The following is a 15,988-nucleotide window of genomic DNA, read 5'->3' as shown; positions in this document are numbered from 1 at the left end:
CTCCTTTAATCGCATCATACAGGAGCTTCTGGATCGCTCGGGTAAAGCTGGGGGATTGAAGCTGATTTTGTTTACATGATTTTTGTCTCTTCCTGAAAGCAGAAGGGCGGAACAGCGATGAAAATGGACCTAAATGCCATCATAGAGAAGATGGAAACAGGCGATCAGGACGCCGCACTGACAGCTTTACAGACCTTTAATAAAGAGGTATATATCAGATACAGCTAAATCAGGACTGTTATAATGTGATGCATGTGAATATGTGCCTGTTTTGTGCATATGAAAAGTGTTTTTTGTTTAATACAATAACAGATATATATTTTTGTAAATATTGCATATTTTAGAGTTTACTGCATTGTGACATTTAGTTGTTACAAATAGTAAATATTGCATGGGGAAAAAACTACTTCCATGATCAGAATAATACATTATGTTTCAAAGTATGCAAATCCATACTAATTTCACTGGTAAAGAATATAAAATGAACATAATTTACATGTATAGCTGTGGATATTTATCAGGAAGGTTATGTTTTTGCGTAATATTACACAAACAGGAATATAATAGAATATTGAAATAACAGAGAAATATCATATTCAAATAAAGAATAGAATAGAATACCAGCGGGTTTGTTCATATGGTCAATTATCATGTTGTTATCCTGACAGGCATTCGGAAATTCATTACATAATTCTTTACAACAGTAAAATAGCTTGAATAAAGTTGACGTGCTCTGTCAACAGTAAGGCAGACCTTTACTCTACTCCTCTTGTCATCTACTTAATGCACTGATGTTTGGCACTTCATGTACTGCAATGTCCTATCAAAAGGTTTAAAAAACAAGAGCAGACAGGCCTTTGAATTCTTAACAAATGATCCACATGGGAAATAGGTTAGTGGGTTAATTTCAATCAGAAATGGGCTTATCCAAAAAGAAAGTCATATGAGTTAAAGAACTTTGTGTGACGTTGGTTGGATTAGGACTCAAGCAACATAAACAGATTTCTTAGGCTGATCCTGATGATTCGTGAGCCGGTATCACAGAGGTTCATGCAGTTAAGCACTCTAATCATGCTTTAGGACAGAACTGATACATATCAAGAGATTATAAATTAATATTATAATTTAATTTGATTAGCATTGCATCTCTTGCTCAGCAATGGATCCTCTGCAGTGGATGGGTGCCGTCAGAATGAGAGTCCAACAGCTGATAAAACATCACAATAATCCACACAACTTCAGTCCATCATTTAACATCTTGTGAAGCGTAAAGCTGTGTGTTTGTAATAAACAAATCCATCATTAAGGCGTTTTTAACTTCAAACCATTGTTTCCAGGTAAAATACAAGTTTTCTGTCCGTAATATTGATTTCAGTCTCTGTTTACATGCAAAAAGAGTCCAAATTAACTGTTTTTAACAAATATATAGGTGGATTTTTGACAAAAGGCGATGGACTTTAGCATTATTATGGATTATAGTCTTGTATTTTGACCAGAAGTAGCTAATGGTTTCCATCAAAAATATCTTCATTTGTGTTCCGAAGATGAACGAAGGTCTTACGGGTTTGGAACGACATGAGGGTGAGTAATTAATGACAGAATTTTCATTTTTGAGTGAACTAACCCTTTCAATTTCCTTAATGATGATTTTCTTCATTACAAACACGCAGCTTTTTGCTTCACAAAATGTTCATTGATGGACTGTTTTTATCAGCTGTTTGGATTCTCATTCTGACGGCACCCATTCACTGCACAGGATCCATTGGTGAGCAAGTGATGTTATGCTATATTTCTCTAAATCTGTTCCGATTTAGAAACAAACTCATCTACATCTTGGATGACCTGAGGGTGCATAAATTTTCAACAAATTAAAATTGTGGTGAACTATTCCTTTGTAGTATCTTTTGCATTCGTGCATAAATGTTTGTGTTTGGATTTCATATTATGTTGTTTTTCTTCTCTTTTAGAAATCACACTGTTTTTCATTTACCCCTGGGGAGGAGGAAGACCGAGAGGTAAGCCTTATTCGACATCATAATGCAAGCAGTCAGCAATTCAACCCTGAACAATGAGCTTTTCAATGCTTTGTCTAGCCATGTTAGATACATTACTTTAAGTATTTGTGAATATTCATTAATATTTCAATGCCAAAATCTTCAATTGATTTCCAATAAATATTAGAAGCTAGTGTGCTTAAATCAGGTGATGTCAAATAAATCATATTTCATAGCACCGCTATTGCAATGTGTTCTTTCTTTGACTTTATATGCTTGCTTGCATTTTCGGTAGGATGGACACTTGCAAGAGGTATATGGGTAGCTCGGTGTTTTAGATGTAGAGTAGCATTAGCATAGAACCCAAAGCCTATTTCTCATTCCTAATTGGCTAATGCTAGATGAATCTGGTGTTTTGACTTCGCTGTAAAACAAAGAAGGTTTTATAGTATCACATCACAGGATCATTCCAAAAATATAAAGAAATACACTTTGGGCTTTTATAAGAGGACACTGTGTTGAGATGGATGGAGAATGTTTCATGGGAATCAATGTGGTTCAGAAACAAGCCAAGCATGATATCTTTATCTGTATGCTGTCTCATTTGAATTGCAATATTTTCCCATTTGAGCACATTTGTGATGTTGAAATTAGTAGTCGATCAATATGAGCTTTTTAATGGCCGCTGCTAATATCTAGACTAGCGGTTCTCAACTGATGGGTCACGACCCAAAAATGGCTCGCAGGTCTATACTGGTGGGTTGAGGAAAGCAGAGAAAAATCAATGCTTTATGCAAACTATAAAATGTTAGTCATAAATTCATGCAAAAATAGGATTGCTTTTAGTGCAGATTTGGCTATTACCATATTTAATTTTTTTTGTGTGTGTTAGTTTTAGTGTTGAGTTCTATGGTCATCCTGTTCCTAAACTGCACTTTTGCTGACCACATTTTTGCTTTTGTTTCTAATATGACCTGACATGCAGTTTTCTTCATTGCTGTTTTTGATTCTAGTCTCTTATATAAAGGTTGACCATTTTAATTATTGTTTTACAACATCCCTTATAGCACTTTACAAAAATGACAGTAAATCACATTTGCACTGAGGTGTATAGACCAATGATTTTGAAACCTTTTGATGCCAAGGACCCCCAAACATGATGACTGCATTGCAAGGGACCGTCTTTCTCTTTATACTGTGTGAGGAAAAATAGTTTAGAGTGATAATATTTTTGTTGCAACTTAATTGAATTAATCTGTACTAAAGCCAAAAGATATCATTATATTTTTATCTGGAAAATATTTGTATGAATTCAAAACAATCATTCATATTTATTATTAAAATGTATTTCTATAGCACTTTTACAATGCATTGGTTAAAAATATATTTTTGTAATTTTTCTCTTATTTTCTGTGGACGCCAGTTTAAACAAAACTGTGATAACGCTTTGCTGCTATTTTTGGTCAAATTATAAAGACAAGTTTTGTCGCTGTTTTAATTTAATGATAATCATTTAATTTATACTAAAACCAAAATAAATTCTTAAAATATTATTTTAAAAATATTTGTATAAATTCTAAATAATTTTTAGTACATAATTATTTCTAAAGTGTATTTTTATAGCATTTTACAATAAAACGGTAGACCCCTGGAAAAGACTGTATCTCTATAATGCTGTTATATTTGGATGTGTTTCAAACAGATCTAATTTTGTTCATTGCTTGACTGGGTTATGTTAGGACGTGTCACAGTTGGACTCTGTAAATTCTGTAACTGTAAATTCTACAGTGAGACAGCTGGAGGTCTTGGCAGTGAAACACAGTCAGGGAGAATCCACCCGTGTATATAGCAAACTGTCTGCTTTAACAATAATGAATGATCCCTCTCAGGAACTCCAGGTGTCTATTTCTACAACACCCAATGTGGTTCATTAAATTACCTTGGGAAGAGCGGAGAAAAAACATTGACGTAATGTTGTTATGCTGCTACTCTAGCATAAACAGGTCTCAGGTATGTTTCAAAACATGAATTCAAAGCTGAGCGTTTTTAACCACATTGAATCACATGAAAATAACAGCCATGAGATTTTCTCATGAAGCCTGTAACAGTGTTTCTCAATTGGTGGGTTTCTTAATTTTGAAGTTTTGATAGTGTCACAGGCATGTCATTTTCATGTATTTTGTAATATATGTATTTATAGGTTGTGAATTTTTAAATATAGGTATATATTTGTATTTTTAATTTATTTTAATATCTTTTTATATCTACAGTTTAAGAATTTATATTTAAAATCTAAAATATATGAACTACCCTTTGAATGGTTGTCAGTCAAGATTTGTTTTTGTTTTTTTGAAAGAAAGAAATGAATAGTTTTATTCAACAAGGATGCATTGAATTGACCAAATGTTATAGTAAATACGTTTATAATGTTACAAAAGATTTATATTTTAAATAAATGCTGCTTTCTATTCTAATTTCAAATAAAAATGTTTACACACAAATATTAAGCAGCACAACTGTTTTCAACATTAATAATACTAAGATCTGTTTCTTGAGCATTAAATCAGGATATTAGTGATTTCCAAAGGTCTGAATGATTTTAGCTTTGCCATCACAGAAATAAATGACATTTTAAATATATTAAAATAAACAACATTTTCTTTCTAAATTGTAGTAACATTTCACCATTTTGCAGTTTTTACTGTATTTTTGATCACATAAATGCAACCTTGGTGAGCGTAAGAGACTTTCAAAATCATTAAAACATGTACTAATGTAATTTTTTTTATACTTTTATTTTATGTATTTATATTATAGTTTTTACATTTCTTTTGTTAAGTAGTAAAAATTCAAAGTAAATCTGGATTTTGAAGCAAAACCAGTTGAGAACCGCTGGCCCATAAGGTGATGGTGAAGAGATGGTTGCTGCTGTTCACTGTATCTCTCTCTCACCTCTCAGCGTCTGGGCGAGTTAGTGCTGGGCTTCCTGGAGAGAGACCTCCAGCCGACCTGTCAGCTGGCCTGCCTGGAAACCATCCGCATCCTGTCCCGTGACAAGAAGAGCCTGCTTCCCTTTGCCACCCGCCACGCCGTGCAGATCCTGATCCTACATGCCGGCCTCAGTCAGGGTGAGGGCTTCACGCCCGAGATCCCAGACCTGGAAGTGATCGTGGAGGCCCTGAAGTGCTTGTGCAACATCGTGTTCAACAGCGAGGCGGCTCAGGAGGTGGGGGCGGAGCTCCAGCTGATCGTGGGATTGGCCGAGAGGCTGAAACAGTGCCGCGAGCCGCAGTGGAACCACGATGTGCGATTCTTCGACCTGCGCCTCACGTTCCTGATCACCGCCCTGCGTGTGGACGTAAGAGCCCAGCTGGCCCGCGAGCTGCGGGGGGTCAGTCTGCTGTCCGAGGCTCTGGATGCCACGCTCGGCCTCTGCTGGCCCGACACGTACGAGGTGGCACGTGCCGGCTTCAACGGCTGCTCAGAGCTGCCCCCGCTCGGGAGACAGGAGACGGAGCGAGCCATGGAGATCCTGAAGATCCTCTTTAACGTCACCTTTGATTCCAACCGCCGCAAGGTGGATGAGGTGAGACTGTGCCACCACATTTATTTGTCAAGCAATGTTTTGCAGTCAAACAGTGACAGTGCTGCTGTGTCCTGAATTTAGAGCCCTGATTATATGCAGGAATATCATTTTTGGCCAAGTTCAATTGGTGAATCTCACAAAACCTGTAGAGAATATGTGTGTATATATAGTTATATTTATTTTGCATTAAATACCACAATTCCTACTTTTGTTTAGGAATTTTTGCATTTTGAGAAAATACAATAAAAAACAATATAGTATTTTAGAAGAAGCTGATGTATTGTAATGGAATTCAAAAATATATATATATATATATATATATATATATATACAGTTGGCCAAAAAAGTATTTAGTCAGCCACCAATTGTGCACGTTCTCCCACTTAAAAAGATGAGAGAGGCCTGTAATTTTCATCATAGGTACACTTCAACTATGAGAGACAGAATGGGGGGAAAGAATCCAGGAAATCACATTGTAGGATTTTTAATGAATTAATTGGTAAATTCCTCGGTAAAATAAGTATTTGGTCACCTACAAACAAGCAAGATTTCTGGCTCTCACAGACCTGTAACTTCTTCTTTAAGAGGCTCCTCTGTCCTCCACTCGTTACCTGTATTAATGGCAACTCGTTATCAGTATAAAAGATACCTGTCCACAACCTCAAACAGTCACACTCCAAACTCCACTATGGCCAAGACCAAAGAGCTGTCGAAGGACACCAGAAACAAAATTGTAGACCTGCACCAGGCTGGGAAGACTGAATCTGTAATAGGCAAGCAGCTTGGTGTGAAGAAATCAACTGTGGGAGCAATTATTAGAAAATGGAAGACATACAAGACCACTGATAATATCCCTCGATCTGGGGCTCCACGCAAGATCTCACCCCGTGGGGTCAAAATGATCACAAGAATGGTGAGCAAAAGTCCCAGAACCACACGGGGGGACCTAGTGAATGACCTGCAGAGAGCTGGGACCAAAGTAACAAAGGCTACCATCAGTAACACACTACACCACCAGGGACTCAAATCCTGCAGTGCCAGACGTGTCCCCCTGCTTAAGCCAGTACATGTCCGGGCCCGTCTGAAGTTTGCTAGAGAGCATTTGGATGATCCAGAAGAGGATTGGGAGAATGTCATATGGTCAGATGAAACCAAAATAGAACTTTTTGGTAAAAACTCAACTCGTCGTGTTTGGAGGAGAAAGAATGCTGAGTTGCATCCAAAGAACACCATACCTACTGTGAAGCATGGGGGTGGAAACATCATGCTTTGGGGCTGTTTTTCTGCAAAGGGACCAGGACGACTGATCCGTGTAAAGGAAAGAATGAATGGGGCCATGTATCGTGAGATTTTGAGTGAAAACCTCCTTCCATCAGCAAGGGCATTGAAGATGAAACGTGGCTGGGTCTTTCAGCATGACAATGATCCCAAACACACCGCCCGAGCAACGAAGGAGTGGCTTCGTAAGAAGCATTTCAAGGTCCTGGAGTGGCCTAGCCAGTCTCCAGATCTCAACCCCATAGAAAATCTTTGGAGGGAGTTGAAAGTCCATGTTGCCCAGCGACAGCCCCAAAACATCACTGCTCTAGAGGAGATCTGCATGGAGGAATGGGCCAAAATACCAGCAACAGTGTGTGAAAACCTTGTGAAGACTTACAGAAAACGTTTGACCTCTGTCATTGCCAACAAAGGGTATATAACAAAGTATTGAGATGAACTTTTGTTATTGACCAAATACTTATTTTCCACCATAATTTGCAAATAAATTATTTAAAAATCCTACAATGTGATTTCCTGGATTCTTTCCCCCATTCTGTCTCTCATAGTTGAAGTGTACCTGATGAAAAATTATGAAAATTACAGGCGTCTCTCATCTTTTTAAGTGGGAGAACTTGCACAATTGGTGGCTGACTAAATACTGTTTTGCCCATATAAAGGGGAAGATGTTCTTAATTTTCATGAAAATAATGCAACAGTGCAAAATTTAAATTATTTTATTTTATTAAAGCAATGTATATATTTAAAATTGTATTTTGAACTGTATATTCTAAAGGGTTCACAAACTTTCAAGCAGCACTGTGTGTGTGTGTATTATATATACAGTGCTGCTTGAAAGTTTGTGAACCATTTAGAATTTTCTATATTTCTGCATAAATAGGACTCAAAACATCAGATTTTCGCACAAGTCCTTAAAGTAGACGAAGAGAACCCAATCAAACAAGTGAGAGAAAAATATTTTCTTTGTCATTTATTTATTGAAAAAAATGATCCAGTGTTACATATCTGTGCAGAGGTGTTTTCAGTCTGATTTATGTTTTCAGAGGTGTTTTTCAGTCTGAACCTGTTTTATTCAAAGAACAGGGATCTATCAAAATCTGATCATGTTTGTGGAAGTGAATCATGTCACGAACAAAGGAGATTACTGAGGACCTCGGAAAAAGAGTTGATGTTGCTCATCAGGATAGAAAAAAGAAAAGAGTGTGGACTCCACAAATTCACAGTCAGACAGATTGTGTACAAATGGAGGAAATTGGAGACCACTGTTACCTTCCCGAGAAGTGGTCGACCAACAAAGATCACTCCAAAGCAGAACGTGTAATAGTCTGCGAGGTTGAAAAAGTTCCCAGGGTAACTTCTAAGCAGTTAAAGGCCTTTCTCACATTAGCTAATGTTAATGTTCATGAGCCCACCATCAGGAGAACACTGAGCAACCATGGTGTGCATGGCAGAGTTGCAAGAACAAAGCCACTGTTCTCCAAAAAGAAAATTGCTTACTAAAGATCATGTGGACAAGCCAGAGGACTATTGGAGAAAGGTTTAATGGATGGATGAAACCAAAATAGAGCTTATTGGTTTAAATGAGAAGCTATTATGTTCGGAGAAAAGAACACACTGCATTCCAGCTTAAGAATCTTATCCCATCTGTAAAAACATGGTGGTGGTAGTATCATGGCTTGGGCCTGTTTTGCTGTTTTTGCAATGCACAGATATGTAACGCTGGATAATTTTTCTCAATATATAAATGACAAAGAAAATATTTTTCTCTCACTTGTTTGATTCAGTTCTCATTGTCTACTTTCAGGACTTATACAAAAATCTGATGATGCTTTGGGTCATATTTATGCAGAAATATCGAAAATTCTAAAGGGTTCACAAACTTTCAAGCAGCACTGTATATCCTCCTGAGACCCCCCCCCCCCCCCCCCCCCCCAAAAAAAAGCTTTGTGAATTTAGTATTTTTTCATGTCATTACATTGTTTAGAGCATTAGAAAAAAAAATGGAAAATTAACATTTTTTTTTTAAATTATATATTTTATTCTATGTCCTCTGTAGAGAACACTTGGACTAAGTTTTTCTAAAAATAAAATGGCATGAATAGACATCAAAAAGGCAAAAAATCACCAATACATTTTTAGGTTTCAGGATTTTTTTCTTCTAAACTTTAAGGATGATTCTCAACTATGTTATAAAATATATAACAAAACGATTTGATATACCATTTTGTTTTATGAAATATGTGTGTAAAAATGTCCATAAACTGGTTTTCCTGGTTGCTGTTGGGACAGCATGTTGAAAAAATAATTGTCATAATGGGAGTAATAATTGGCCAGATTTTCATAATAATATCTAATATTTCATAACAAAATGGATATATAATTTATTTTGTTCAATTGTTATGTCTCCCAAAATGCATAATAAACATAATTTTAGTCCTGGTGTCCTCTACAGTGGACATAATAACATTTTATGAGATGTTGCTCTATGACAAACAATTTGAAAAATATTCAGATTTAAATGACAATTACAAAATATAATCATATTTCCATAAGGATGTAAAAATTTTCACTAAATTAAATTTAGCCATTTTGAAAGACCTAGGAGAGGGAGTGGTCATGGTGAAACATCCAATGATTTAGTATCTCTATAAAGCCCTGAATGTGCTCTGTACAGGACATCCAGACTTACAACTGTGACATGTGAGGTCTCAGAGAAATTCACTGAAATAGAATGTCCACTACAGAGGCAAAAACTCCATAGCTGGGTCTCAGGAGGATATATAAACAAAATATACAAACACAGTAAATGTGTTGCAACATATCAAAGGAAAAAACACATTTACAAAGATACAAATGCTGCAAACAATAATTACAACAAGTCCAAAGTCTGATTATAGTATAATTTAATATAATATGCATATTAATTGCATGCATATGCATATTAAAAAGTCTAAATACATGTACATTATCATTAATGTATTACTATTTAGAGTAACTGTTTTCTATTTTAATATATTTTAAAATATGTGGTTCTTATATTATATTATATTATAAAAAGCTATAATGTAATGGCAAAACAGAATTTTAAGCCACCATTACTCAAATATTTAATCTGTCAGCATATTAGAATGATTTCTGTCAATATATTTGAATTAAACCTTCATATTTTTCAAATCTGTCATAAAAAGTTAATATTGTTTAAGCCTGAAAAAATAAGATGATACCGTTATTCTGATCTGTGGTAGTAAAAAAAAACACTTATAAGCCAATAATGGGGATTGTGCATTCCCTGCTGCAAATTAAAAGTGTTATTATGCCTGCCTCTTAATATTTTGATAAGAAAATAAGGTATTATTAATTTTCAAATTTTCTCATAATCCCATGAAGGCGTGTCAATTTCATTTTCACATCTTGCTGAATAAGCATTACTCAATTAGATCTGTTCTCACAGTGTAAATAACAGTGTTTAATTAGTGATGCAGATCTAATGTGGTTTCATGGGACTTGCGTTATGCTGGTGTGTGTGTGTGTGTGTGTGTGTGTGTCTGTGTGTGTTGCAGGAGGAAGCAGCCACTTACAGACACCTGGGTGCCATACTGAGACACTGCATCATGAGCACCTCCGAGGGAGAGGAGCGCACAGAGGAGATGCACAGGTAGGTACACACACACACACACACAGCAGGGCAAAAGGTTTAGATACACAGAGGTTTATTAAGGCAAGGATACCGTTTCTCAATAACGCATTAAACGGATTTAAGCACAACTGAATCATGTAAATTAGTTTGAAACAGTGACACACTGGCACAGATTCTCACCATGTGTCTTGATCTGATTTGTAGAGTTTGGTAACAAATTAGAGCAGACCCACAGGGATCTCAATCTCAATTAGTTTGTAAAAGGAAACCAAATTTGATGTGAATTTGTTTTACAGCCACACGGTGAACCTTCTGGGGAACCTGCCGCTTCCGTGTCTTGATGTCTTGCTGATGCCTAAAGTCCAGCAGGGCTCTATCGAGTACATGGGCGTCAACATGGACGCCGTCAAGGTGCTGCTGGAGTTTATGGAGAAAAGACTCGACCGGGTGAGCAATCAAATGTTGCTTTTGTGCAAACGTATGATGTTCCTCATACGTCAATATTGTGATAAATCACATTTCTTCTAGTGTTTGTTAAAAATGGCAACACTGTCACACATAAAGACATTTTTTTTGTCACTTGGTTGGTAGCTCCGCCCACAGTGAAATCTCATTGGTCCAAAATCACACTTATTTATATACTAAATGTAATTTATTATAAATCATTTTAATGAATAAACAAATTGATATTTTTTTTTTTTTTACTTTTTACTTTTTAATTATTGCTTTTTCCTTTTCATGTATAATGTATGTCAAACTTCTCAATCAAAAAATTTAGAAAAGTTCTAATGAAAATTTAATTAATTATCTTATTAATTTACAGACCTCTATAAGTATATCCAACCTTACCCAGATTCATACAGCTATACAAATACATTGGGCTTGATTTTTGCTGTGTTGTACCTGGTTCTGTTGAGGTGAAACACCCACGACAAAGTTATTTTTGTTCTTTCTTTTCTGGTAGCCTGCTTGTGCTGGTTGGTTTGTTATTGTTTTTGTGCTGTGTGTGATGGGAATCCTTTGAGGGATTTCTACACCAGGACACAGCTGGAGCTCCAGCGTACAACAATTTAACTGCTCACGTCTCCACCTGTTGATGTTGTATTTCCAGGGAAACAAGCTGAAGGAAACCCTGCTGCCCTCGTTAAATCTACTAACGGAGAGCGCTCGCATCCACAGAGAGACCAGGAGGTTTTTACGAATGAAGGTGAGATTGGATGAAAACTCGACTGTGAACTTGGTGGATGTTTTTTTGGTAATGAAAATGTATGGTTGTGTCTATGCAGGTGCTTCCACCATTACGAGATGTCAAAAACAGACCTGAGGTCGGGAACGCTCTACGAAACAAGCTAGTGCGTCTAATGACACACATAGACACGGATGTGAAGCACTGTGCGGCTGAGTTCCTGTTTGTGCTGTGCAAGGAGAGTGGTATGTTACAATATTATTAAAAATACACAAAATCACTAGAGTGTATTTTTTTTTTTTTTAGAGCAAAACCTTTTTTTAGGAACACCAGTACATTTATTTGATAGATTATAATATAATATTATATATATATATATATATATATATATATATATATATATATATATATATATATATATATATATATATATATATATATATACATACATACATACATACATACAGTGCCCTCCAAAAGTATTGGAACAGTAAAGACAAAATTGCTCTGTTGGCTGTGGAGTCATGCCATTTGCAAATATGATTAAAAGATGAATATGAGACAAAACTACAGAATGTCTGTGTATCTGTCTTTTAATATCTGAAGAATTAATGCAACAGGACACAGCTGATCACTTAGAAAGACCTGTGAGGCAACTGTTCCAATACTTATGCTCACATCAGATAGAGGGATGAAACTCTAAAAGTGCTGATCTTCTTAGCTGGTAAAACATCTACAGTATGTCTTGAATCACCCCATAATAAAATGTGACATTCTGTAGTTTTGTCTCATATTCATCTTTTAATCATATTTGTATATGTCTTGACTCCACAGCCAACAGAGCAGTTGACTTTACTGTTCCAATACTTTTGGAGGGCACTGTAATATATATATATATATATATATATATATATATATATATATATATATATATATATATATATATATATATATATATATACATATAGACAAAAGTTGAAGAGAAATAATCTTTTATAATAAATAATCTATTATTTTCTGTCTGTCAGTTTCCAGGTTTATCAAGTACACAGGTTATGGTAATGCAGCGGGGCTGTTGGCTGCTCGGGGACTGATGAGAGGTGGCCGAGACCCTGGCCATTACTCAGAAGATGAGGACAGCGATACAGAGGAGTACAGAGAGGCAAAGCCTCAGTACGTCATTATCAGAAACCAAAAAGGCCATCACTAAATTAGAAATAAATCTGAAACATTTGTCTTTTGTGTCGAACAGCATCAATCCAGTGACAGGCCGTGTGGAGGAGGAGCAGCCCAACCCTATGGAGGGAATGACTGAAGAGCAAAAAGAATACGAAGCCATGAAACTGGTCAACATGTTCGACAAACTCTCCAGGTAATAAATCGACTACAGGAAGCAGCGATGCTTTCAAAATAGTATACTGTCAACTGTAAGTAGCAGCAAACATGCTTTTCTTTCAGGGAGCAGGTGATCCAGCCAATGAAGATCGGAGCTGATGGTAAAATGACTTCATTGGAGCCACAAGAGCTTCATTATTTAGCCAGCCAACAGTTCGGAGAGTCCAATAATTCTGACAGCGACAGTGACACAAACTAACTCTCCTGAAATGCGTCTCGAGTCTTTTAACAGGACGGATAGGATTGCTTATTTAATTCTAATCGAAAACAAAAGCTTATTGTGAATCATATAAAAGAATTGAATCGTTTGACTCATTAAGATTTAAATGCTTTGTTTTTACTCCAAAGGAAAACACCTGGTGATTGTTATTTCGTCTCATTTGAGGTTTATTGTGTTGGCCTGTCTTTAGGTAATATTTTCTGTACAATGACAATGAAAATATGGTTTGGTTGCACAGTTTATTAATATAACAGGATTCATTTAATGGAACCATACATCACGGATTTTATTTTTCATTTAGTAAGTCATCTGAGAAGAAAACAAATGTGACACTGGGTAAAGACAGGAACAGAGCCTTGATATTTATTTATTTAATTATTCATTCACTTGGTTTTAGGATGAGCTGACAGGGGAGTTTTTATAAGTTACAATATATACATAGTATATGAGATGTGATTTTATGAGAAAGGACAGTTCAGCATTTTTTTTGTTTACCCAGGATGATATAAAGCCTCCTGTGATCAACTTTTCTTTTGTTCTGTGTGGTAAAAGGAAAAACTGCTGTATATTGTTATTGGTGGCCCCTGTAGTTACATGAGAAAGACTGAAGGAAATGTTGTATAATTTGTATCACATTGTGTTTTAAAAAAATGTATTGTGAGATTATAATAAAAGACCTGAATTTTTTCATTGTCTCTTATTTGAGATGTTTTATACACCTGCCTTTTGTTAATACAATGTTGATATTTTTATATCATTAATGTTGTATGTTAGTAACGTAACCGCAATCCATTATATTATGCATATTAGGTAATGTAATCAGATTACTTTTTGATTACTGTTGACCTAACTTGTTTATCACATTGATTTAAATTGGGAACTTGTACCATGCTGATATAAAATACAAATACAAAGAAAATATATTCCATGTGTTAAAGTAAAATTACATTACATTAAGATTTCCCCAACTGGGGTCCGTAAAGGAACTGCAGGGGTTTGTGAGCTTAATGAAACACTAATAATTAATTAAATCATAAAAAGTACAAATAAGTCATTTTCAAATAGCATCAGTTAAAATAAAACACTTACTAAAAAATGAAATATTGTATTTGTTTGCCTGCATGTCATGTGAACCAACGTCAGAGAACCGTGAATATGCAAATGTGATAGGCTGCTTAGTAAAATATATTAGGTGACAAAAAAGTTTGGGAATGCCTGCATTACATGTAATTAGGAAATAATGTGAATTTTGTGCATTTTAATGTGTTTGCTAGACAAAAGCTCTCCAAAGCTATAGTAATACATGGTTAAGTAGTGATAATTCAAATAAAAATTTATGTGTTCATCAGTAGTTGATGCAATGTTGAAACACTTCTTAAACCTGAAAAGATTTTTGTAAAATCAGTGGTCAAATGCTGTGTAGCCACCTAACCGGTCTTCATGTGATTTTCCACAATACTGGAAGACTTTGTATGTATATAAGTGGTAAAAGAGGAATTAAGTGAAAAAAGGAATTGGGGAGAATCAATAAATTATGAAAAATGTATTGCTATTGTGTGAATCATATGTCATCATCAACAAAAATTAACTGTATTATGAATATTTTAAAATGTCATTTTTGGAATCTGATTCTGTAATCCAGATGGCATGTTATCACTACCCAGCTCTGTGTTCCTCGGGAGACATCGCATTAGGGGCCCCCCTGTATAGGCCTATATATATCTGGCTTGCCTGTTCTTCATGAAATGCTGTTCTGCTGGGATTTTCACACACAACCATATGGCCTCCTAATCATCCCCATACACTGATTGGCTTCATCACTGTCTCCTCTCCACCAGTAAGCTGGTGTTTGGTGGGCATTCTGGCGCAATACGGCTGCCGTCGCATCATCCAGGTGGATGGCGCAGTGGATAAGACACATGCCTTTGGTGTGAGAGACCAGGGTTCGAATCCACTGTGAGACGCCAATGTGTCCCTGAGCAAGACACTTAACCCCTAGTTGCTCCAGAGGCGTGCGACCTCTGACATATATAGCAATTGTAAGTCGCTTTGGATAAAAGCGTCAGCTAAATGAATAAATGTACATGTGGTAGTGGTTGAGGAGATTCCCCCCTTGTGTGTATAAATTATATATACTATATAAATGTAACAAATTATTATTATTATCTCTAGGGTTTACAGAGAAGGGTCTGAAAAAGAGAAAATATTCAGTGAGCGACAGTTCTGTGGGCGAAAATGCCTTGTTGATGCCAGAGGTCAGAGGTCAATGGCCAGACTGATTCGGTAAAAAGGCAACAGTAACTCAATAACCACTCATAACAGCCTAGATATGCAGTAGAGCGTCTCTGAATGCACATGTAGAAGCGAATGGGCTTCAGCAGCAGAAGACAACACTGGGTGCAACTCCTGTCAGAGAACAGGAAACTGAGGTTACATTTCACACAGGCTCACTAAAATTGGACAATTAAAGTTGTCTGAAGAGTCTGGATTTCATTTAGATGGTATAGGTTCAGAGTTTATTTAATGTAGCCTATGCTGCCAAAAAAATTAAATTTATACATTTACTAATGTGCATGATCCTTGGGATGAATAGACCCACCAAGGACCGCTGAAAAAGCTAGTAAACCTCTTTTATGTCACGTCACAAACTACAGATTATGTGAGTTTTGCTCACATCAACATTGTAATTACA

General features: G+C 36.0%; 1 protein-coding gene across 2 annotated transcripts; it reads left to right on the top strand.

Annotated features, from left to right (window-relative positions):
• On the top strand, positions 1-13,985 carry ric8a (RIC8 guanine nucleotide exchange factor A). 2 transcript variants are annotated; one of them, XM_079414131.1, is made up of 11 exons: positions 30-207; positions 1,968-2,015; positions 2,290-2,307; positions 4,954-5,580; positions 10,419-10,513; positions 10,792-10,942; positions 11,607-11,702; positions 11,782-11,926; positions 12,710-12,854; positions 12,934-13,053; positions 13,140-13,985. In XM_079414131.1, exons 1-11 carry the CDS (start codon positions 118-120, stop codon positions 13,273-13,275), a joined length of 1,671 nt encoding a protein of 556 aa, XP_079270257.1. In that variant the 5' UTR covers positions 30-117; the 3' UTR covers positions 13,276-13,985. The 2 variants fall into 2 exon arrangements, with proteins under 2 accessions (XP_079270258.1, XP_079270257.1); XM_079414132.1 differs by lacking the exon at positions 2,290-2,307 and having other exon boundaries at positions 1-207.
• Positions 13,986-15,988: the final 2,003 nt, after the last annotated feature.

The sequence above is a fragment of the Barbus barbus genome, assembly GCF_936440315.1.
Source record: "Barbus barbus genome assembly, chromosome: 50".
NCBI classification, from domain to species: Eukaryota; Metazoa; Chordata; class Actinopteri; order Cypriniformes; family Cyprinidae; genus Barbus; species Barbus barbus.
This window is presented reverse-complemented; position numbering and strand designations above follow the sequence as displayed.